Genomic DNA, 25,642 nt, shown 5'->3' with positions numbered 1-25,642 from the left:
TTATAATTAAGCAATTATGAGCTCTCCAGTCAGGAGGCACAAAAGGAGTACACAAGAGAATTAACAGACAAGGACTTTAGCTGTTGTGGGCACTGTACAAACAAAGAATGTAAAAACAGTCCCAGTGCCAAAAATATTCTAAAGTTGAGGAAACATGTTACTTTCATACTTAGCAGGATAATCCAAAAGCGATCCTGTATTTAAACTCAAGTATAACAACAATATTGCTATAACAACACAAGTCTAGAGTTGAAAAAATGTCAACAAGGTTTACGCTTTGTCAGCAGTGACACTGTGTGTATGCTAACTTTCAGGAAGAACTTCCACTGTCCACTATGACACACTGACAAAAGGTACGAAAAAAGAAATCACTGTCCACTCCTTCCTGTGCTTCCAAGATCTTACAGTCCTAAAACCAGGTTCTCAGCTGGTATAAACAAACATAGACATGTTGGAGAGAATACCGTAAGTCTCATGGAAACTAGGAGATCATTTAGATCTTATACTGAAGATCTGTCCTTGACAACATAACTGGACAGAGTAATTGAGAACTGAAACTGATATAGCAATTGCAAAAGTAATTTATGACCATATTTCCAGATGCTGATGAGGTCATTAGATTACTTCCTCTAAGTGTCACTGTAAATATTTTCTTTTTTTGTCATATATCTCTTTTCCTCCTCTAAATTTCATGTACCTGATCCCAGCCTAAGCTAACTGAACCTCAGATATTTAATTAACAAAACTCTGTCAGAAAGAGAGGGTATAACAGACTTAATGCTTAACATAACATCAGAGCTGAAAGCAGCCATGATGATCATGGGAGGTTTACAGAGCCGCTTCCTCACCATATGTTGCATGACACAGTTAGTGCAGCCCACTTTATATCCATGGAATTTTTTTACTTTCCTTGTGCTTGTCTAATGGCACCCTATGTTCCATAAAAATGTCCACTTCATTTATTTAGACTGTAAGTACTTTGAGACATGAGCTGTTTGCTGCTTGATGGCTGCACGCTAATAAGAACAATATAGATCATTAGTGTTTGGGGTCAAAGCAAAATGGTAATAAACTTGGGTAAAAAATAAACAACGATGTACAAGCCCTTTGTTTCCATGTCTCATTAATGAATACTGTATGTGTTCAAACTCTACTGTAAAGGCCTTTAAACAATCAGCTGTTTATAAAATTTATCATCCGTCCTATAAAGTATACAATTCATATCAAATATACATGTATCTATGAAATAAGTGAACTGAATAATCTGTCCTCAGTAATAGCTTCACTACGCTGACAGTTATTTTACAATATTATACTTCCTCTCCAATATCTAGTAGAACCCAACAATTTCTAACTCATGAGCAACGTTCATCAAGATGCTGTTCCAAACCCTCTACATGAAATTTTAGTGCTTGTGCCACAGTTTCCCCCACTGTGCTAATCCTGCATTAGGGAATGATGTTGATATGGAGTGCCAATGCCATGACTACAGTTTTCCCTTCAAACTTCCAAGTACTGTTTTCCAAGCAGTAACAGCATAGTAAGCATTTAATATCCACACAAATATGTGAAGCTGCAGAAACTGCTTACAGTGGGAGCCTTGGAGGATATAACCAGACAATTCTGCATTTGAAAGCCACCACAAATTATCAAACATAGAGAACAAACCCTCTTTATTCTATCCAGCCTGTACTAATCACTCATGTATTCACAGATAACTGAACATAAAAGATAAAAATTGCTGAAGAACTCAAATGGCAACTCTTCCAGAGCTCTGACAAATAAGAAAATGACCCTGCAACTGACAGAAAAGAATGGACTCGGACACAAGGACAGCCAAGAACATGTTAAATTATAAACGTATTTTGTTAGCCAAGACTTATTCCGCTTATTCATAAATAATGGACTGACTCCCAAATCAGAAATCTTACTACTCAAGGAAAAGGAATACTGCAGAAATGAGAAACTTTACTCCTGATGATGTCAGCCTTATACAAAATTGCCTTCCCTGACCCCATAAGAAACAGCCCTCAACACTTGGATAACTTCTTGATAATCCTTATCCAAAACAAACAAACAAAAAATGGAATTGTGATATGAGACCTTTTGGTCTGGGAGAGGTAAAAGATGTACACATTGGGACACAAAAGATTACCCACAGAATCACAAATGGCCAAGAAATCTCACAAGGGTCAAAAAGGTCAGCTAACTAAGGTAATTATAGATCTGGTGTTAGCTGCCTCTCAGAAGGCACATGCAGTAATTTCACGGTAAATGCACTACAGACTGTGCCACAAGAGCTGGGTGGTTTATGATTAGAAAGAAAATGCTTTTCATTTTCTGAAGAATTGGTGGTAACCACTATATTAGCAATTAATTGCCATGTAAAACATAAAGTAACTTCCAAATTCTGAACAAGAATTTGTTGTGTTTTTTTCTGCATCTTAGTAAGACTGTAATATCGATTCCTCTATTTCCAGGCAAAGCAATGAAGCAAATAACCATTGCTTTAGACAGCAGACATTCCTTGGGACTTTTCAGCAAGGTGTGCAAAAAGACTACATATACAGGTATTGCAGATGAGTGTGTCAGCCCTCATGCTGTACTGATAGCTGTAGAATTGCATATTAAAAAAAAATGAAAAAAAAAAAAAAAGCAAGCAAATACTTCTTACCATGAAACCCTCAGTGTACTGAAACTGAGCTCTGGAACTGTCTTCTGCTGTGGGACTCAGGGGCTTAGGATCAGACATAGAGCGTTGCATCATCTTTGCTGCCTTTGGGCTTGATGGAGGAACCGTGGCAATGTCAGCATGCAGCATCTTCTGAGGGCTGATGTCATCAGTGATGGGTTTTTCATAGGGCACAAATGCTGACTCTATAACTTTGCTTGGTGAAACAGGTGAAATGGGTGAATAGAGAACTTTGGGAGATTTGGGAGGGGAAGGGACTACCTGCAATGTGGAGTCTGGACGAAGGTGGGATGAGTATCCTATCTCTAATGGTGTTGGGCGTTTTTTATCTTTCTGAGGAGATGAAGCTGACAGATATTGGGGACTTTGAGTATCTGACTCTGTCTCTGTTTGACATCCCAAACTTTCTCCTTTATATGTCTTTTCTGGAGCTGAAATGTGCTTTATGATTTCAACCTTAGCATCCAATCGGGCCCTGACTGAAGGTGTTCTTATTGTTCCTACAGGTTCTGTTTGTACTGAAATCTCTGCCACTGTCTGAACTGCAATACTAGATACCTTGGAGAATTGTTTAGCTTTGTCTGCCTCAGTGGTACTCTCACTGTATTTCCCTACACGAGGCTTCCTTCTGGATCTGCTAGAAAGATCCCATTCATCTTGATCTTCATCATCTGTCTGAACACTCGTATCAACACTCTTCTTAGTTCTCCGTCTCCTGTTTGTGTAACCTCTGTCTGCTCCGTCTTCATCATCAGTTTGCACTCCACTGTCCACTATCTTTTTGAAGCACCGGGGCTCTTCTTCCAGGGTCTCCTCAAGCTCCTCATACGGACCACGTAATTTTGGCATAGAACTTCTCTTTTTCAATTGCTTCTCCTCTCTAACATCAATATCCTTAAGAGACATTTCTGAAACAGAGCTTAGGATACCAGACCTAGGTATGTATTGGGTAATGCCATCAGACTGAACTGTATACCATGTTTGGCTTTGTGGAATTTCAATACCCAGCACTCCTGAAGCCGTAGTGGTTGCGTCATCAGTAGGCCAAAACTGCCCATTTTCTGAGGTTGCATACTGTCCTTCCAAAAGTGTTTGATCTGTGGTAGTTTGTGGTGAGCCAGTTCCTGAAGGGTCATAACCATACTGATATATTTGACGAATTTTTTGCTCCTCTAACTGTTGGTGGAGCTGTTGTTGAAGTTGTTGGAATTGTTCAAGCTGCAATTGCTGCTGGGCTAATGTCTCTTGCCTCATCATAAACTGAGCTTGTCGTTCTTCCTCTTGCTGAAATAAGAGATGATGTTTCATGGATTGCAACTCCTCAAGCTTTTTTTGCACCATAAACTTTTCTTGTTCCCTAAATCTTTGAATTTCCTGACGTTCCCATTCCAGCTCTTCTGCAAAGCGCTGCTGCTTAATTTTCTCAAGCTCAAGAAGTTCACGCTCCAAATCAAGCTGCTGCTGTTTGCCTTCTTCAGGGGCAATGAGAAGGGCAACCTCATCTTCAATTACGTCTGTATAAACTTCAGATGCTGTAGTTAAAGCAGGTATCAAGTTGGTTGGCTCAGTGGTAATAGTTTCTATAGTAAGAGGTGGTAACCCTGTCTCCATATCAATGGCAGTAATTGCACTATCTTTTTCAGCTGCCACTGTAGTCAAGAAACTGTATGATCTTGGGAGTGGCTGATTCTGTTGCAAAGTTGATAAAGAGGGCACTGAGTCAATTGTTTGGAGAGTAGGTAAATCTCTGACAGTCGTACTGAAAATAGAACCGGGTTGTGTAGTGATGGCAAATGTGGATGGGATTGGAGTCGCTACTGAAGAATAAACAACACCATTGGATGATCTTAAAACACTTCCAACACCAAACTGGGAAGCCAGAGATGATACCATTCTTGCTTGGGAATACTGTGGTGTACTGAGCCCGATGCCAGAAATCACCTGCCGAGTCTCTGGATAAGGACCAGTAGTCTTGCTTGAGTAATCCATAACCTCACCTGAAATTACAGGGCAAAGTTACAGTCCAGTCCCTCAAAAGAATGCTGCTTTGTGGATTCTGAAAGTCATCCCATCTTGATGAATTAAATGGGAGGGGGAAACTGCATGCAAATCTTCAGGTTAATGATTTACTTTAGATGTGAAGGAAACAGCATTTCTGAACATGCAGGCACATGCAGGCACCTCTGTGCAAAACACATATGTAAAATGAAGAAATGAAAAACACGTGTAATCCAGAATAATTTGTCACACTGTCCAAAAGAAAACAAAAAAACAGAAAGAGGGGAAAAATAATAAAAATCATCCTGAAATGAGGTGGGGAACATCAAAATTATATTTCAAAGAAAGATCTGCTGCTGTGTCATACTGACCTGTAGTAACTCTTCCAGAAGTAAGATCTACTGCTGCATCAGTTGCCCCAACTCGATAATCAAAGCTATTCTTGCTTTTGTATGCAAACAGTCCAGCTTCCGATAAATTTGTGTCAGACATAGATGGTTTCATACCTCCCATTCCTCGGTAGCCATATGACCCTGAACGATCATACTGATAATGGTCATCTCTGTAACCAAAGCGGTCTTCTGGAAGTGTAGTTGGTGGCTGCTGTGCTGTACAGCTCCTACCAAATGGCAATTTATAAACCATATCACAGCAGACAGCTCTTCTCCCTGCAGTCAGATCCACAGGCTTTTCATCATCTTCTATTACTGTTGTTACAACACCTGAAGTAGTTTCATCCATTGTTACTACTGTTCTGTGGGATTTTGTAGTGCTAAGGTCAACTGCTCCACTCTCCATTGGCTCTTGAGAAGTGGAGAGATCAGTCCAACCGTTTGTAACACCAACAGGTGGTACAGTAACAGGCTTCGTAGTAGCCCATGTCACTGCATGTGTTGAAGTACCTAGGGATAAATTTATTGGCACTTCATCTCTACCTGCAGAGAATGCTTGGCTGCCTGTTACTCTGTATGCAGGCTCAAAATGTTTTGATGTTGTTAGCTGAAGCGGCGTTGTCATCGCATGTCCCAGATCCACAAGGCTGGCTGTACTGGCAGTGTAGCTTACAGTGGCGGTGCAGGTCATTACAGTTACTGTCTCAGTGACTACAGACAGGGAAGGATCGGCAACACATGCAGTGCTAAGATTTATTATAGCTGGTTGGACAGTACTTACTGGCCGCCCACATGTATCACTTGCTGGCATTTGCCTTCTCACATCCATGGAAACAGCAGACAGATCCATACAGCTGTCTCTCATTTCAATATCCATCTTAGTTAAAGTGCGAAGATCTATGACATCACCCAAAGGATGGAATCTTCCATTCTCTCTATACCTGGGTTGATCTACTATATGGAGTGGCTCTGGAGGCATAGTAATAGCAAGACTTCCTAAACCATAACCAGGCACTGGGCCCTTAACCACAGACACTGTTGTCTTGGTTACCTCTGTTGTTACTACACCTGATTTTGAAGTAGGTATTTTGTCAAAAGTTGATTGTGTTGTGACAGGAATAGCTTGCAAAGCACCTGAAATATACATACTCTGATCTGCCATACTTTGAATTTCCATAGTTTTCATGGATGGAGTAAAAATTGGTTGCATAGGCTGGGGAATCGGTTCTTTAGAAGGTGCTTCTAAAGGCCAGCTGGTAACAGCCTGACTAGTTATAGCTTCTGTGGGAGTTCCAGGCTCAGATGGCAATGTGATGACAACATAGGTTTCCTGTGAGGGTTTTGTCAACCTTGGTGAAGATTTGTTAGAGTGTGGAGACAAAGGGGAAGTGGGAGATGCTATTTTGTATTCAGCTGCAGAGACCAAATTCAGAGTCATACTTGAAGTCAATGACAAACCTATTGGTTTGGGCTGTGTTTCTGCTGGCTTATGAACAGCTATTGGGAGTGGAGGAACTGCTGGTTTAGGAGCAATTGGAGGTTTAGTTACTTCAGCAGGCCTGTGACTGAAAACCAGCCCTGCTGGAATGGAGGATGGTTTGGGTGGTACAGGAGGTGGTGTTGGGGTGTATGTTTTTGTGATAGGTACCACATGATTCTTTAATACAGCTGTGGACTCTAGTGTTGGAACACTTGTGACTGAAGGTACCACTGTGGGAACTGTTGCTGCTGGAGTCTTAATCTGTGACTTCTTTCTGGGATAAATAGCTGGCTTGGGTAAAGTAGGTGGAGGTAATGGTGGTGGAGGAGGTGGCGGAGGAGGAGGAGGCGGGGGTGGGAGGCGGGAGGCGGGAGGTTGTGCAGGAGAATCCAAAGAAGAGCTTCTAAAAAGTGAGAATACTTTGGATGTTACAGCAGGAGCTGAGGAAGGCACAAAGACCATGCTGGCCTTACTTACAACACTGGGAGTAGGTACAGAAGATGTTTCTGATGCAGGCTCTGTAACTGGTACTGATGCTATACATACAGCTGGTTGCTCAGATGTAGCACTAGTGAAATTAATTCTTGTTATATCAACACCCAATTCTTTGTGTGAATCTTCATGATGAATTTTGACAATGCCAGCCTCTCCTGTACTTTTCATTTTTCCAGCTGCTTCCTTTTCTGCTTTGGAGGTATCAAAGGTAATGGCATCAGTTGCATATTGCTTGGGTTTTATAACTGTAGTTGCCATTACTGAAGGTGCAGTTTCAAGCAAACAAACTGCAGCTTGATCCACACTTTCCATATCTGATGCTATAGATGGCTTTTTAGTGGCTCCGGCAATAGATTCATAAGGCATGCTCACTTCAGAATACTCTTTTGTAGGTGTTAAGGGAACTTGGGTTATTATCCTGACACCTTCAGAATCTACTAGTTTACTTACAGCATCTGCTGTATCTACATAACCTGTGGTTGCACTGTCTATAGGTGATGAACTGTCTGTGGTACAAACTGAAGATGTAGATGATGTTAAGGAAGCTGTATCAGAAGGTAAAACTGATGCAGCACCTTCTGATGTCTCAGAGTATGTCAACATTGATGTTTCATGAGAAATTATTTCTTGAATTTCTCTGGCATAGTCTGTTAAGTATTCATCTTCAATTTCCTCTGCTGTAAAATGCTGTGTTATTTTAACATCTGGAATAGAAAGTGCTGTGCTGCTGACAGGTGATACATCTGAGATTGCTGAAGTAGTGCTTGATGTTAAAGATGTACTATCCACTATTTCTCCAACACTAGATACCTTTGTATCGGATGTGGGAACAAAACCTGAAGTTGGTTGTGTCGGACTGGACCCAGGGGTTAGCTGCGTTCTTTGTCTTCTCATAAGCTCTTCATAAGCAGCTTCTGCATCTAACAACTGCTTTTCCTCAGTGATGGAAGTTACTGCGCTGTCTAATACAACTATTTCATGACTTTCTGGGATAATGTAAGAACTAGAAACAATATCTTCTTGAGGCACAATAGAATGTAAAGTCTCAATGCTATAGTAGTCTTTCTGTAGATCAGTAATTTTCTGTGGTTCTTCATAGATCTGTTCTGAAGCTCTTACTTTTTTCTCTTTTCCTCTCTGTTGTATATATTCATTGCTCTCATCTTGTCTCATTACAAGATTAGTATCAATAGTTCCATTGTAAGTATCCTCTACTAAAGATTCATAAATATAATCCTCTATTAACATTCCACCATATAAAGATTCTTTTTCAAATACTTCATCTTTTTCATTTGCAATTTGAAATGACTTAGATTTATGGGTCTTATGCATCATCTCTTCATATACCTCTTCGGCACTTTTCAATGTCTTTTGACCACTTTCTTCTTTTGGGAGTCCAATTGGTTGTTCATCTGTTGGTGAGTATAGAGAGACAGCAGTAGGCAATTTGTAAACTTTTTGTACTTCTATTATTTTTTCTGGGCTGATTTCAAATCCTTCAGGATCTGACTCAATACTAGGTGAATATTCAGAACAGGAAGATCTGTGCAGCTCTTCCATTTCTGCTGCCTGTCGTAATTCTTCTGTTGGAGATGCATCTTCAATGGGAGAAAGATTACTTGGTGGAGTCTTTGGACGTTCCCTTCTTCTCTGAGCTCTTAGTTCATCCTTGTCCTTTTTAGATTTTTTGCTAGAACTTTTTCTTTGTTGCTGTTCTAATTCACGCTGTTTCTCTTGCTCCTTTAGCAGTTCTTCCTCTTCCCGTAGTTCTTCTTCTTCTGAAGAATCTTCAATAGTTGGGAGAAGAGGACCATGTGACCGATGCCTGGCTTTGCGCTGTTGTTTGCTCTCCCCTCCCAGTTTTTTGTGACTAGGACTGCTGTCACTATCTTCATCAAGTGATGACACTGAAGTAGGAGATGTACCTGGTGTGAAACTAGAAGCATGTAAACTAGAAGACCCTTCTCCTCTAGATCTATCTTCTGGTGAATCTGTAAGACTCTCCATCTCTAGCTCAGGCTCTTCATCAAAATATAAAATACCTTTCTGTTGTTCAGATGCTTCAGAATATTTGTTTGTTATTGTACTATTTAATTCTATTGTTTTGAAACGCCGAAGACCTCCTCCTCCAGTTACTGCAAGTTCTTCACTGTCTTGACTTTTAGTTTCCCTGTATTTTGGCTCTGGGCTTTCATCAAAAGTCTCATCATCGTCATCGTGCCATGAATGTCTTCTTCCTGCATCCTCATCATAGCTTGCACTACTTTTCCGTGCCATTCTTCTATGTTTTCCAGCTGTTCCTCTGGCTTTGCTTTTCACTTCTTCTTTCTTTTGGCTTTCAGTTACACTGATTTCTTTGAGTTGACTTCTAATGAATTCATCATCTTCAGAACCTGAGGCGTCTTCATCAGCACTCATCTCTATAATCTGTTTTCTAATGAAGTCTTCCTCATCACCTGATCCCTGACTGTCATCCCGTTTGTACTCATCACTGCTTGAAGAACCAACACTAGCTCTTCTTTTTCTCCTCGGGACAGGTGAGTTTTCACTCTCACTGCTGTCTTCCACAGAATCATAGCGTTGTCTTCTTGCCGATATCTCATCTCCTTCATCTTCTTCCTTGTAGTCTGCCTGGGAGGAAGCACTTCCTTTGCCATCTTCTACAATGGTTCTTTCACCTTCTTGAATAGCTTCCAGGTCTTCCTCATCTGAACTGTAAGATTCTGGAGTGACTGGCAAAGGCTTTGTTTTATGATGATCCTTTGTCTGTTCACTGTACGTTTCATAAAGCTCTTTACTTTTTGCAGCTTTTGCATCAGAAAGCGTACTTGCCTGAGCTTCCAAAATAGACAGTACAGTACTTTCCAATTTAGCTAGATCCGAGGGGCTTGGTGGACTTTCTTGTGAAATAGTGTCTTTTTTATTAGATTCTCTGAGTAAATCCTTTTCATCACTGGGGATATGACTTGGAATTTCACCAAGTGAACTTGATATCCCATCAGAAGAATACCCGGTGTCGCTCAGACCTTGTGGACTTTTCTGTTGCTGAGAGCTTGATGTGTCTGATTTGTCATCCTCCTTTTCCTAAAAAAATAAATACATACGCGTGTGTATATATTTATATATAAATTCTTAATGTCTCCAGGCAATTAAATACATGTGATCTTTTTCTAAAAGATGAGTTAATGTCTCAGATGAAAAATTATGATGCCAAGAAGAATTATATTAAACCATAAAGGACTGAACACTGATTTTGGTATTCAAAGCTATTAAAATAATACACAAATTTCCTCAAATTTTGAGTTTTTGCATTGAATCTAACTATGCTTTGCATGGCTGTCCACACTGGCAACTGATTTTATCAGTGGTAAGATGATCTTCTCTTTTTCAGTATAAACAAATACTGTATTTAATTGTTTTCAGAAGACTTACTAATCATAATCAATCATTTGCTCACACGTGCAGGGGACAAGTTATTTGGGAGTTAATGTAAATGAGGATTTTAATTACCTATGTTTCAAAACTGCCTACATAGTTCTAGATACAAAGTAATATAGCTTGCCAAACGTCAGTCTGTAGTATTTCTGGGGTCTGCTCATTTCTTTGCCCATTTAATCTTTTATAATTGTCTAGAAATATGTCAATCTTCTCAAATTTTGGACCTATGGTTTCATTTTGTTGATTTAACTGTTACACATTGTAACATGCAACTGAATACGTGGAGTATTGAAGCATGATTTAATGCAATTTGGAATGTCCCCATATCTGCAGTTTGGCACCGTACGAACATTTTCTGAGTAACTCATAAAAAAGAAGTTTCTCCGTAAATTTGTAATGCGGAGGTAAGCTGCTGGTAGGGAAACGTAATTGCAGGGAGGAAAGCATGAGAGTCAGCTATTAATAAAAAGAAATAAGGAAGCAAACAAGGCAGGCATACCTAACTGGGCATCATAACCAATGTTTTCCTTCTCATCCTTAATTAAACACACTTAGTTGTTCTCCTAGCTTCCAGATCCTTCTACACCATTCTGAATGACAAGCACCTCTATCTCCTCCTTTAGATAACAAAAATACCAAGAATATCCTACAGCAAGTTTTACCACACCAGAGTTTCCCTCCTGCTTCTCTCAACTGTGAAATGCTCTGCACTTAGTGAAAGTACCTCACCATTCCGCTAACAAAACAGCTCACTCTCCAAATGACAGGTCATCTTAGCTGACAATCTTACGAAGTGTCCCCACCTCCACTAGCAATTTGAGAACAAGCAGCCCAAAGTCTCGTGATTTTAATAATATGAAGTGATCTTCATATTTGTTATGGCCCTCAATAATACAAGTAGGTAGTATTTATCAACTTTGCTAATCTAAGTCAATGATTTCAGCAGTACAGCAGCCCATTTATTTAAAGGTTTAATTTATCAACTTCCTTGGCAATATGCTGAGTTAAAAAAAAATACCGTGGAATAAATATATTAGGAAAACTATGACAATGGTTAATTTTAATTTAAAGGTACATTTACAGTCAAGTTAAGTTGCTATCAATTACAAGTATTTTCAAATGTTTATTCACACTAAAGTTATATTTAATGCCAAAATATCATAAACCAAATATTTGCTATCGTTAGTTATTTTATTTCTAAAAACCAGTCAGTTTTTTTCATTATTTAATTTACATTTAAAATACCCATTCTTGCCTATAGGCAAATCAATGTGCACATAACCCTACATTAAAACACTAATATTAATATTACAGTAATCTACTAATTAATATTATATTAAGGAATCTCTATTTTACAGGAGTGATTTATTATCTGCAAAATCAGATACTAACATGAATATAAACTACATCTGTTCTTAACTATATTGTACCCAATATGATAAATCCAAATATCTGATATGAGAGCAAAATCCATTGCAATTAAATATCAAATATGAAAACAAATATTTCTAAGGACAACTCTAATGATAAGATTGTGATTAATATATAAATATGGGGAAACCTATAGTACTCCAAACAACTTTGGGAAGTCATCACCACTTAAGCACTTCAGCACTTATTATTCTGAAAAATGTACTCTTGGATATTCTCCAGCCCTTAATGACAGAATTACATATACTCTTCATAAAGAGTCAGCAATGAAGCATAGTTAAAAAACTTAGGTTTCATATGTTATATTTACATTTTCCTTCCCTTTATTAAAGAATAAACTGTTTAAGGGGAACTTATTGGCCTATGTTTTAAAAAAAAATATGCATTTCATTAAACCAAAGGATTCTTCTACCTAGAAATATTATGCCACTCACTAAAATTTCACCTATGACATTTGATTGTTATTTTTTATTTTATTTCCAATATGTTCATACTTATAAAGACATACCCAACCAAACACACTGATCAATTTTGGTAATCTACTAGAAAATCCAAACATTGTTCAAGCTCAGAAGGTCTCCTAGGAGTAGACGTACAGATTGCATCCATCTACTGAAAGTGACTCTGTCAGATCTTGGTTCTCCACAGGGAGATGTAGTGATACAGTGACTTGTAAAGCAGAGACAGAAGGTGTCAACTAAGCAGTTAAAAACAGTTAAGCTCAGAAATAGGTAGACAACAACTGCTCATGGAACAACTGCAGCCATTCTCCTTGTAATTTGTGATGGTGCCACTATCTGTGAGTCCAATGTGTAGTACCTACTCAATGACCAAACCAGAGGCGATGGCAAGGAATATTGCTATTGCCTGCTCTGTTGTTGAACCTCAGTGTATGACATAACAGCACTGCTATGAATAATAGGAAACTGAATATGGGAAAGACTATTTGTACAGTAAGGAGAAGAAAAAGATCTACAATAAAGAGGGACTTCCTTTATCACTAGAAATAAAAATGATGGCAAAATCCAACTTTCTTTTCAAGGCTACCACAATATGAATATATTTTCTATCTATACTTGTCTGTCGCATGATACATCATGCAAAAATTTTCCTGCACATCATGTTTCAAGATCCAAAATGTAACCAAATAATATTTGGTCTTTATGCTTTTCTTCCCTATTTCCTACAGGCTGTGAATTGGGATATTGTCATTAGCCACACCTATTCTTAAATGACTGGTAATTTATTTTCTACAGGGCGGGCCATCACATACACAAAGACAGCATCATTGCCAGACTTGTAAACATACCATAAACATAAGATCTTTAGGTGAATAACAAAATATTGCATAAACAATGCTGCTGAGGATCATATATATATTCAACAACTCTTGGAGAATGAAAAATATATTTTAATCAACAAGAAAAAAACCCTACTTTTTTCTTGCGAAGTGGAAGTACTTTGGTACATGTTGAATTACTGGGCCTTTCTGAGTAGTTGAATGGTATTTGTTCTGAAAGTTTGCCTACTGTGAGTTTTTAATACTGGACAAATTTAACTCTAATACAGACATTGATGGGAGGATCTCCTTGAGACATGAGGAACAAGGAGACTTATAAAAGCGGCGGGCTGGATAAGACAGTTTAAAAACAGAGAATGCAAACTCTTTAATTAATGGTAAAAATAATTTAATGTAGGATGTATTTGTAACATCCTAGTGGCTCTTCTACAGTGTCAATGTCAATACATCATAAATCTATTTTGCATTAGAAGTTTTTGCTTTAAAAGTATTATTTATTCTTACACTTCCTCACTTTTAATATTCTTATTTCAAAATATAAAACTTAGTGCTTTAAAAAGTCCCATTGGTTATCAAATTCAGTCAGAACTCTGTTAAAAGAAAACTGTGATTTAAAAAAAAATAGTCTTGTCACTTTTAAAAATTATTTAAAGCTAGCAAGATTACATTCTGTTGCACAGAACAGAAATTTTATTTGCAAAGGAACTCATGATTTTTAAAAGGTCATTCTGTTTATAGAAGAAATAAAGATATCTACATTATCTAAAAAAAAAGTTTCAGAGTGAAAAAAAGATTTTGGTTGACTAAACTGTTTAATCTGTAGTTGAATTTTATATTATTAAAATGAAACATTTTATTTGTGCCCAGAAAAACTGCTTACAGATAAGCCTTCTCCTCCTTATTGTGGCTCCCTGGTCTGTGTTTTGTAATTAATGGCATGTGTTAATATAATTATGTCAATTTACAATGTATTAATTTCTACCTGATTACTCAACCTAAGCACACGATCATTCCGCAGTAAACATAAGAAGGTAATAGTAAGGGCACTTACATAATGCAGCTGATGTGTTGTAAATATATGTCCAATTTACACCATGGTAATGTGTTCATGTAGATGTGCTGAACTGCTTATATGTTAATTTGTGAGTTCCAAGATGACTGTGTTATACTGATAGACTGTACGTCATAATCATCCAAGATTTCTAGGCATCCCTGTTAGAACAGCTAACTGCTATTGCACATGTGAATAGTCAGTATTACAAGATGATATCTCAGGAAAGGGTCCTGTAAATCATGAGCAAAGTCAGTTTATTCTTTAAAATCTTTTTGAAGAAATTACAGTTTAAAATATTACTGAAAAAAGAATGTTTTGAAGAAAAAAATGGCTTTATGATACCTTAAATCATACTTTGAGCCCAAATATTTAAAAATGTTTCAATATATAAGTCACTTTTGTTTCAAAGGATGCTAGATCTGTAAATACAATTGATACCTGTGATTTTCCAAGGATCATTCTACTGATTTTACTGGATCACAACTTTAGCCTCTCCATGTCTTTAGGGACTTGTTGGGGTGTTGCTGTCTTTTTTTTTTTTTTAGTGAAAAATGAGGATAGTATTATTTACTTATCTCATTGGAATACCACAAGAGTTAGTAATTACCATTTGCACAGTTTTGGATATAACATGGCATCAGCAGTTTGTCAAGTGCAGAAAGTATTAGGTTTTCCCTTGCATCCCTGTTTAAAAATACACCTACCTGAACTCCTTTATATGATTCTGTCCTGAAATACATGTAAAATATATTCTTCAAAGTCTAGATATTGTCCTTTACCCACTGATATGGAATCAATGTGTGATAGCTAAATTGTTATCTCCTCTTCCACTTCTGTCACATGCTCTCTTGGGAAGAATTGTATCTAATAATGTTTGATGCCCACCATGGAGAATATTAAAATACTTCAATAACTAAAAATAATAAAAAAGAGTTATTTTTATAAAGTACAAGCTAGACACCAGCTTTATTTTTAATTCTGAACGATTTGAGCTGCTGCTTTTTTTTTTTTGTTAGGATTTTTCCAAGGACCAAAAAAGGGGGAAAAAAATGGGGAAAAAAAGTCTTTTTTTTGTGTAAAAATAGCTATTCCTTTTTCATTCTTTCAATTCTGGTTTGTATTGCAGAGTGTTCTAATTTTAAAAATACTTAAAAGTGGATATATATGGCGTTTGTGGGTTTGGGATTTTTATTCATGAAACTTCTGCTTTACAAACTTTAGCTAAGTGTGCTTCAAAGTCTGATAAGAGCAAAAGAAAGATAATCCTTATTTATGGTATTAACTCAAGAAGTCCTGATTTCAGTTAGAAAGCAGTGGAAGAAAGTAAAATATACGTGAAATAAGAGTGAAATACATGTGTGCACCACATTAGAAATCACTAATTAATCTACGATTAAAACCTGTCGCTATCAGAGATGGAAATTCAATGTATCTTGGATTTGTCCACAGTATAATATGCATTTACCTCCCTATAGAACATAAAAATGACCAGACAGGACTGAGACTAGCATGTGATGAAAATTTTCCCTTATAAATGTTTTTCAACAGAAAAAAAACCCCAAATTTTTAACAACAGTAACAAAATTCTAATTCTACTTCTTAGGTTTTCTGATATGAATTTAAAAAAATCCCCAGAAGTGACATTTTGTTAACTAAAATTAAGCTTATTCTTCTTGGAAAGTCCTGCAATAATGTCTTATGTTTGATACGATATAATCAAATTGATATAGGATTTTCTTAGATCTCCTTCCAGTTTCTTACAGAAGGGAGTATTTCTGTCTATGTTACTCTGAGCATAATTCAGAGATTCCCTTGCTACAATCAGGGGATACTATACCTCTTGATACCATCAAGAGGAGGAAACACAACATGTGATAGGAGATATATTTCAGACAGGAAACTTGGTTTATAAAAACAGTACCATTTCCCACAGTACAATTTCTGATTCAGAATATTTTTTCTGTCCAAATAACTTGGTTACCACCATGGGAAAAAACCAAAACTAAAAAAACCCAATAAAAAAAAAAACAACACCCTTGACCTTTTTGACTGGGATTATTTGAAAACATCATTTTGGCAAAGGTTAAACACTTTTCCTAAACCTACTCCTACTTTCATAACATAATAATCAGCACCTAATTTTCAATGCTGATATAAAACACCATCATTTTTCATTTTTTAGCAAATTGTGTATATTACCCACTTCAACTGATTGACTTGTTGGTGACTTCACAATCCAGCAAACACATTTATTTAAGAAATGCAGACCTCTAGTACATGCTATCATAAACTCATCCATTCATCTGACTTGATGATGAGAGCCCACCAAGAACCCTACCTAAAAGTACTTGTCCATATGAGACAGGCAAATGAAATAGTAAAAAGATGTAAAGATTGCATACTTTAACATACCATGTTCAGGCATCACAAAGTATTCCTCAAATGTTTATTATATTTTGGTATTGCAAAACACTGCACACCTTACCATCACAGATTATTTACTTTTCTGATTAAGAACTATGAAAACATTCCAATTTCAACAATTAAACTCCAAAGTCTGGAGAGTCTACAGAAGCAGCTAAATAAATCAGAAATATTGGAAAAATGATTAAACAGGAACTTTGTCTTAGTTTCAAATGCTTAACTGCTTGAGACAGAAAATCATGCAAGAAGTACTGAAAAGTTGCATCTAGATCGTAGGACTATCTGGTGAAACTTTCACTCAACGGGAGGGATTGACTTTATAATTTAGAATCATCCTATACTGCGAATAACAATAAAGAGCAGCAAGACATAAAGGAAAGGGTCTGTCAGGATCAGATTCTAAACTGTAGCAAGGCAGAAGGGGGGTGGGAGTGAGAAAGCCACTTACTATTTTTTCTTTCACTGCTTCCACATGGTCAGTTCCTGGCAAAGGTGCTTTTTGAACAGGAATTTCTTCTTCCTGAGCTTTTTCAGCTTTCAAAACCGTTTGTGAAATCCCAGTTATCAAACCCTCTTTCTTAACATCCTCTTCCTTCTTAGCTTGCGGTTCCTTATAAGGTGCTTCAGCTTCTGCTTTCTGTTCAGCAACACGATCTTTAGACTCAGCTGTAATTTGTTCTTTTTTGTCCTCTGGATGTGAAGTGCTCTTTTCTGGGAGCACAGGTTTTTTATCTTCTTCCAATGTGCTTAGGGGTTTCTTTTGGTCTGAACTTATTGTTGCAGGAATTTTATCTGCTGAAAGTGTCTTTGACAGTTTCCCTTGCTGAAGTTTTGGTTCTTCTTTTTGAGCTTCCTGTTGGATTTTCTCCACTGATGAAGTTTTCATGATTTTCTCATGCTGAAGTTTTGGATCTTCTTTCTGAATTCCATGTTGGATTTTATCACCTGAAACTGCCTTTGACAACTGGACCTCCTGACGTTGTGCATCTTCCTTCTGAGCTGCAGGTTGGATTTTGTCAGCTGATAGTGCTTTTGCCATTTTCATCTGTTGGAGTTTTGGGTCTTCTTTCTGAATTCCATGTAAAATTTTGTCAGCTGAGGGTATCTTTGCCAGTTTTGCCTCTTGAAGTTTTATGTCTTCCTTCTGGACTCCATGCAAAATTTTATCAGCTGAGGATGTTTTTGCCAGTTTTGCCTCTTGAAATTTTGCATCCTCCTTCTGAACTCCATGTAAAATCTTATCAGATGAGGCTGCCTTTGTCAGTTTTGTTTGCTGGAGTCTTGGGTCTTCCTTCTGAGAAACACGTTGGATTTTATCAGCTGAGGGTGTCTTGACAAGTTTCCCCTGCTTAAGTTTTGCATCTTCTTTTTGAATTCCTTGTTGGATTTTATCAGCTGACAATGTTTTTTCCAGTCTCCCCTGCTGAAGTTTTGGAACTTCCTTCTGAACGCCTGGTTCTTCTTTCGGTTTTGCTGCTGCTGGAGTAGGCGGTGTGGAAGTCTTCTGAGGGGAATGTGAGACAGCAGGCATCGGCTGTTTTTGAGGAGCAGCAGGTGGTTTGGATACTGGTTGTGAAGGGCCTGCTTTCGGAAGTGGCACCTTGCCCATATCCCCAAGTTGTCCTGACATTGCCCTTTGGGTCTGGCAGTTTAAGCACAGCCATTCCTGTACCTGTGATACAACAAACATATGAAGTTACTTATTTGAAAACTTAACAGTAAAATCATATGGCTTTCTCAACTGATACAGCTGAATACTTTTAATCCGAACACTATGCATACTGAGAAGTTATTTTCTCTGTTTGTTGCTCTTGCAGGAAGATCCATAACACCTTTCTAACAGAAGTGAACCATGTCAGGTTCCAGAAAGCCAAGCTGAACAAATATAAAAATACACTGTGAAAACAATTTCATTGTTCCAAAGTATTGACAGCCTTTATGTACAAAGTTTGCTTATGTATTTCTAACAGCTACTGTCTTCTAAAGCCTCTATAATCTATCAGTAGGTCTCTCTAATTTTGTAAATCTGAGTAAAAAGGGACCAACAGGGACTCATGGATCTTTGTGTTTCTCTTCAGAAGTTACCTTCCCCTCTTGAATTTGTGTATATATATCAGTGTAGAAATTTAATATGGCTGTAACCCGGAAGGACAATCACCTGTCTGCTCTCTTTACTGCTAAATCCCTGCTGCACACTGGCTCCTTTTACTCTTCTTCCCAGAAAATCAGAAAAAAAGGACAAATGCTTGTATCTGTGCAAAAGATCTTGTTGCCAGTTGCCTAGCTACTACATGAGAGGAGTAATGAGACTGTTTCCAGTGGGATTTGGGGTACAGTTTCTTTAGCAAAAGCAAATTTTAAACACAGAAAGTACTGAAAGGAAAGAAAAAGCCCAGAATCTTCTGGATACTAGAATAGATAATGAAGCTCTACTTCACTAGTGCAAAATGAGCTTCACTGGAGAAGAAGAGATCTATGCTGTACAATAAAATCTTTGTATGCTTGTTTTCAACTCCTTCTACTGTGACAATGGAAGGTCTCAGCAATTCAGTTATTGTATCTCTCTGATTTAGAGAACTTAGTGACCTACTGAATATAAAACACATGAAAACCAGCAAAATTGTTCTATTAGTAACTATATAGGTAATACTGCTGATAATATTAGGGTATTACAGATGACTGATCAGTTATATACCATCGAATACTGCAGAACATCCAACGGTATATAATCAGTTGCCCAGAAGATGTGGCATCTAATTAGCAGAAGGGGTATCTGGATGAACTGTGCAGCCCCAGAAACATTCACGCATTTTATAATAACAACACAGTAATAAATGAGGCAACACCAAAAGCAGAGACTGGAACTCCAGCACTGCCCCTGCCACCAAAGAATGCCCGAATGACAGGGGTGTAAGCACCAGACTCCCTGCTTTCCTTCTGACTCCAGGCAACCTGCCTTTTTCAGCGTAGAGGGGCCTCACTTCAGCAAATGCACTGGCAGGTTTTCCCACCAAGAGTACTTAACACGTGGTGATGCCAGCATTTTGTCATTGATATGGCATTTCTCACAGAGTGATAAGGGTTGGTCATGATAGGACCACAAATGGCTTTTCAACATAGTTAACCAGAAGTGAGGCATCTTTCTATTAATCCCTAACGATGGAGCTTATGTGCTCAGCTCTCACATCCCAACCAGGATATTTCTGAGCACATTGGTATCATTAAGACATTTTGAGATTAGCTGGTTTCAAACACTTTCTAGACTTATCTAAAGTCTACCAAAACCCCAATTTGTGAAGTCTATCTGCATACTTCAGATCCAAATCCCATTGCTAAATGACTTTACAATTCTCTCGTTTTTTTGTTTTTAAAATAACTGAATCACTGCTGTGATGCTGCCCCTTTGAAAAAATAGCTGATTAAGCTAATAAGTGAAATATAAATTGCAAGAACTGCAGACAAAACGACAATTGCATGTAAAACAAAATTTAGTAAGAAACGCTCATGTGGGCTAATTTTGTTGAAATGGAACTAAGGAAAGGCTATTTAATGTCTAAAATAATTTTCTTTGTCTGACAAATTTTTTTTCATGCACAAGAAATGCAAGAATGCATGCATTTTCAGTTAGGTCATCTAACTATTGCCTTGTGTATTTATTATTCTACTTTTAAAGAAAATGACCAAACTAGTGAGTCCTAGTAATTGACACAAATAAATATTTATTAAAAGTATTTGGCACTATTGTCCCAATAAATGCAGTTTATTGATTTAATCAGCTGTCTCCAAATGCAATGAAGCCCCTAATAGTTAGTTACTGTACCCTTTGCAACTCCAAACTGAATGTGGCTCTGTCTCAGACTATTAAATATAATTTAGGTCTAGCTTTTCTGTGGACAAAAGCATTAAAACATAATCCGTCAGGGCAGATGATCCTTCTCCATAGGACTTAAAGTGCTCCAACCACACATCATTTATCTGGGAAGCACTTATTAAGAAATACAAATAAAAGTAATTTCTTTTTTAAAGAATGTGTAAAATGTAACTTAGTTTTCTTGCAAATATTTGTTAGAGGGATTTATCTGGAATTTTTACTATATTTTCCTCCCTTTTTATGGGCAGCAACTTTTTTTTTCCTAGAAAACAGCTAAGTATGTTGTGAACTGTCTTTTATAAACTTCAAATAGAAGTAACACACCAGGAAACAAATTTGGCCCGCAGAAAATCATGCTGTTAGTATTATCAGGAGTCTGTAAGTGACTAAATACACTAGATAACATTTTGCATAAATAGACCACAGAAAAAAGATCCAATTTCATAGTACCCTTGATTCTTTTCTCATAAAGATTGTAAATCACTACACAAAGTTGACTAGATAACTATAATAGATTAATTTTTTAATTAAATTTATTGGAGGGCCTAAAAGCTTTTAAACCCACTAAAAAGGGGGCAGGTTTTGCCTTCTCCAATCAGCCTGACAAATACTCATTTCACAGTGTAAGCAGAAATAATACCGTTATTATTTGTGCTAATACATCTTCTGTCAGCATGGGGCATGGGAATAAGACAATACTTAAATGTTATTAAGCTTCTCAGAATCTAGCTTTAACCATCTTTAATTTCATAAAAACATAATTAAGTGGCTTCTACCAGGAAATAATCCATGGTTCAAGAGTTTGCTGAATTTCACACACATGCTATATAGAAATTCTTAAAGAACATGTTACTTTATACATTAATTGCACATGTTCTTCTCACAGTACCATTTGTTTGTGACATAAGTTCCATTTATTTCCTTATAATATATCCATATCCAGTTTCTAGGGTCTCTATACTTGTTTCTTTTCTATACATCTTCATTTGGCTCTTACTACTTCTAGCTCTGCTTGTTATGTAGATCCTATTTAGTACCTCTTCAGCTGCAGCCTACTCACTGCTCATACACTTGCTCCTTCTCAGATTCATCAAGTCACTTCCCTTCCCTCATTTAAATCCTTCACCGACTCAATTCTTTGAACTGCCTATAATAACTTCAGCAACTTTAGTAGTAGTATTAAGTATTTAAAAACCAAAACAGTTACCCAGCCACTGTTTCCTCTCAGCTTTGCTCATGGTCCCTATTCAGTCTCTTTTCCCTGGAGTAAAATTCTTCAACTCAAGGACTGTGCTCTGTGCTGAGCACATAGTAGAACAAGTCTCTTAAAAAGGAAAATAGTGACAATTAACATGAGCAAGGGAAGGTGACGATGACCAAATTGGCAAACTGCACTAAATCTTGTCAAGAGATGGAAGTCCCAGTCTTGCCTCCCTGACATACTGACGCAAGTGATGCTAGTGAAATGACCTGGAATTGTCCGGATATGCAGTGATTTAACGAACCTTGCTATTGTTTTCTTGGACTTTTGTTATATCTGCATCTCTTTGCCACTTTATTTTTTAGTGTTATATAGGCATGGCAAATATTTTTCCCAAGCTGTGTGTTTTAAATTCCAATCTAAGTTTTTATAATCGTGCAGATACTTGATCACAAAAGAGCCTACAAAAATATTCTTGTATCACCAGCCCTCTAGCTTCTGATTCTCTCCCAGAATGGTTCTCTGTAAAATCAAATTTTGTACGGTGAAGTCATATGCCTCAGTTTTAGACCTGTCTTCTCCTCAGTTAACCTCATGCCCTGAATGCAAGCTTTTCCCTGAGGCTACCTTTTCAGTTAGCCTGTCAACCCAAATTTCTTAGGACTTGGGAAATGGACGTCATCTTGTTTCAGCAGTCTTCACTAGATAAATCTTCTTAGCTCTTCACAGAATTCTTCACACCCTTTGGTTCCTGAATTGGCAGTAGACACTATTACTGGCATCACAAGTGATACTAGTGTGCTTTAATATTCTGAATCCATGGCTCTCTCCCTGTGTTTTCAGCAATCCTTACAACCCCATATTGCTGGACAGAACAAAGTAGCTGTGCCACAACGTTTTCCTCATTCAGTTTTGTACTAAACAAATGTCATCCTGAAAAGGGCATACATCTAACATTCATTGTGAATGTCTATTTTTCAGTTGTCATGCAAGAGCTCAGGCATTTCAGTTCCTTTGCTTTTGTATTTGCATACCACAATGTTAGATAATTTCAAGTTGAAAATAATAGGGTCAACTATTCCATCTCCCTGCCAGTCAAGGATTTTTTATTGCAGTATGTTGATAAATTCATTACTTACTCTTGGCAAACACTAATTGGTAAACTAGAGTTTTTCTTTAACTGAAAGTAACTCAAAGTACTTAATATATTTGTGAAGGTGAAAACAAACGCTTTTTCCCATAAAACATCTCTAAGTTACTTCAGAAGGCAAAAGCTTTAGTTTCATTTAGACACTAACCAACTCAGCCAACTACTTCCTTAGATCATATTTTTATCCCTTCCTAATTCTTCTTCTTTACTGCTTGCAGTACAGTAAAATCACAAAACCAACATAGGAATGAAAAAAGCATTAAGAAATAAATCTCTGAAAAATTAATATCCTTCTGATTTCAGTATCTAAAATAAACACATTGCAAATCAGAATCTTTACCAAAAACCATATTCTAATTATAAAAAACTGAATAGATCTATGAAAAGAAAGCACACTTTTTCTCCCTAATTACCTTATAAACAAAACAGGGGGAGAAGCAGTGCAGGCAGTGACTAAAATATTTTTCTTATTACTCAAATTTGCCATCTTCTTTTTTACTAAGCATAGATTTGAGTATGTGTCTTAGAAAACAAAATAAACATACATTTCAAATTAAGACAACTCTGGTATAAATACTAATATAAACTATTTATTCTGAGACTCTAGAACAGTTTTACCTGGGATATTTATTTTTAATTGATTTGGTTTTTATTTTAACAAACTTGTACAGCATGTTTCCAAGATCTCATATGAATAAGCCACTTAATGAAACAGTAGAAAAAGTAACTGAATAGCACACCCAGAGAGGAAAAGTAATCTGATAAGCATAGCAAACTCTGTCTTGAAGATCAGAAAAAGCAGGGATAAGGAATGAATTTCCAAAAATTGAGCTAAGTCAAATTCTGCAAAGCTAATTTAAACAAGCAACAAAATATTTGGTATCCTTGCAGATAAAAAGATATCCACAGTGCAGTTAAGATTGCTTCAGAGTTAAAGGTATGGTACACCTAATATGTGCTTTAATCTCAAATTTTTATAACAGTTAGATTGAACACAAGCAAATGTCAACAGGAAATGAGCACACAGAATAGAAATCATCATATTGGATGTGGAAATGCACGATCATAGTCTAATAGTATTCATTAAAGTACATTGGCATGAGAAAGCCAAATCAAGCAGCTATGAGATATACATAATCCACCCAAATTGAGTTACACACAGCTTACCCACATTCAACTCACATCCACTTCTATTTAATGTGTAGAAGTGTTTCTGGTAACTACAGCTCTGCTAGTCCAATTCAAATGTTTACAAAGTTTTAGAAAATTATTTGAAAGAAAGTAGAATTGATGCTTGTGATGAAGAAAAGGGCCATATACTAAAAAGCAATATGGGTTTACTGGAGGAATACTGTCAGAAAAACCTTGTATTTTTTTCATGGATAATATCATTTATTCTACACGTAAAAATGAAACTATTACACATTGAGCATACCTGGATTCCAGAACAATAACTGAACCTGTGCCACCATGAAATGATTAGTCAAATTAGTAGAGATGAGTCAAGAAATTGCTAGGCAGGGAAAACACATCTCCTATAGAGGGAAATTACCCTACATCCTTCCTAAGTAGCCAGCTTGGCAGAGACAGGGTCCACAGTTGAGCCTTTATGGTGTCCAGAATTAGGAAAATATAGAAAGGTTTTCATAGATACTGTGTGCCTGTGGAGGTCACAGACAGTTTTCCAGGATCATTCTCCTGAATTTATACACATAAATATTGTCTAAAATGTCACTTAGGATCTTAAACATATTTTTGGATTTCACCCCAAGTGGAGAAAGAATGTGCAAACAAATGCCTAGTCAGATGGCTGATTTTTGGAGAAGAGGTTAGAAGAATATGGCTAATTTAACCAAGGGAAATGGATCCCACAAATATGATTTATATAGGGGGAAAGGTATACTGGCTACAAACCAAATGGATATGAATTGTCCATGGATAAATTTAGGTTTGAAACTAGAAGATCTTCTTTGCCATTAGTGATTTGCAGTTTGGAGTACGATACAATAGGAGTGGTGGCACAGAGAAAAGCAGCTGATTTCAGCATATGATGTGATTGCCAACAAAATCACTCAATGATTCATGAAATCCTACCAGTTTTACAAACTGCATTCCTGTAATAGTACTCATGAGCAGAATGCATTATATAATTAGCATTAAATAAATTTGTAGCATTTAGCCAACTTTAAATGTCAAGCTATCTTTCAGCCACCAAAGAGAGATCATAGAAATCCACAAAAGCTGGTTCAGGTAAATGTACAGCATCAACTTAAAAAAAAAAAAACACCACCAACCAAATCCAGCAATAATTCCTGCATAATTAACAAGTTTGTCAATAGAAGGAGGAAGGGATTACTTTTTTAGTTTGAGAATGCCTTTTTTTTAGTTTGAGAATGCTTTTTTTTTGTTTGAAGTTGCAATCAAGCTGAGATTGTTATCTGAACAATGCAAAAAGATGACCAGCTTTTATCTCTTTCTCAAAAAAAAGTTTTCAGTATGTGATTGAAGAAGATCAAGTTATCTCAGCATCTCAGATTATTGTCATTAACTGATAAGCTTACTCTTACGCCATGACAACTATGAAATAAAGCAAGCTATTTTCAACTATTTTCACTGCAGAGTTGTATACGTACCCAATTACCACTGCTTATGTGGCTTGTTGGTGTATACATTAAAAGTCACAAAAACTGACATGACAAAAAATGGATTTTATGTA

At 37.0% G+C, this 25,642-nt stretch overlaps 1 protein-coding gene across 8 annotated transcripts in view; it reads right to left on the bottom strand.

The window, feature by feature from the left end:
• PCLO (piccolo presynaptic cytomatrix protein) overlaps positions 1–25,642 on the bottom strand; it is a 384,880-nt gene that overhangs the window by 186,259 nt on the left and 172,979 nt on the right. For all 8 annotated transcript variants that reach the window (XM_069801695.1, XM_069801688.1, XM_069801689.1 and 5 more), the window contains exons 4-6: positions 17,153–18,376; positions 5,062–10,141; positions 2,675–4,689 (exon numbers count right to left, since the gene is read on the bottom strand). In XM_069801695.1, the coding sequence (XP_069657796.1) occupies positions 2,675–4,689; positions 5,062–10,141; positions 17,153–18,376 (8,319 nt within the window). The remainder of the gene's footprint in view (positions 1–2,674; positions 4,690–5,061; positions 10,142–17,152; positions 18,377–25,642) is intronic.

The sequence above is a fragment of the Haliaeetus albicilla genome, chromosome 14, assembly GCF_947461875.1.
Source record: "Haliaeetus albicilla chromosome 14, bHalAlb1.1, whole genome shotgun sequence".
NCBI classification, from domain to species: Eukaryota; Metazoa; Chordata; class Aves; order Accipitriformes; family Accipitridae; genus Haliaeetus; species Haliaeetus albicilla.
The sequence above is the reverse complement of the archived record's forward strand: the minus strand, read 5'-3'. Positions and strand labels throughout refer to the sequence as shown.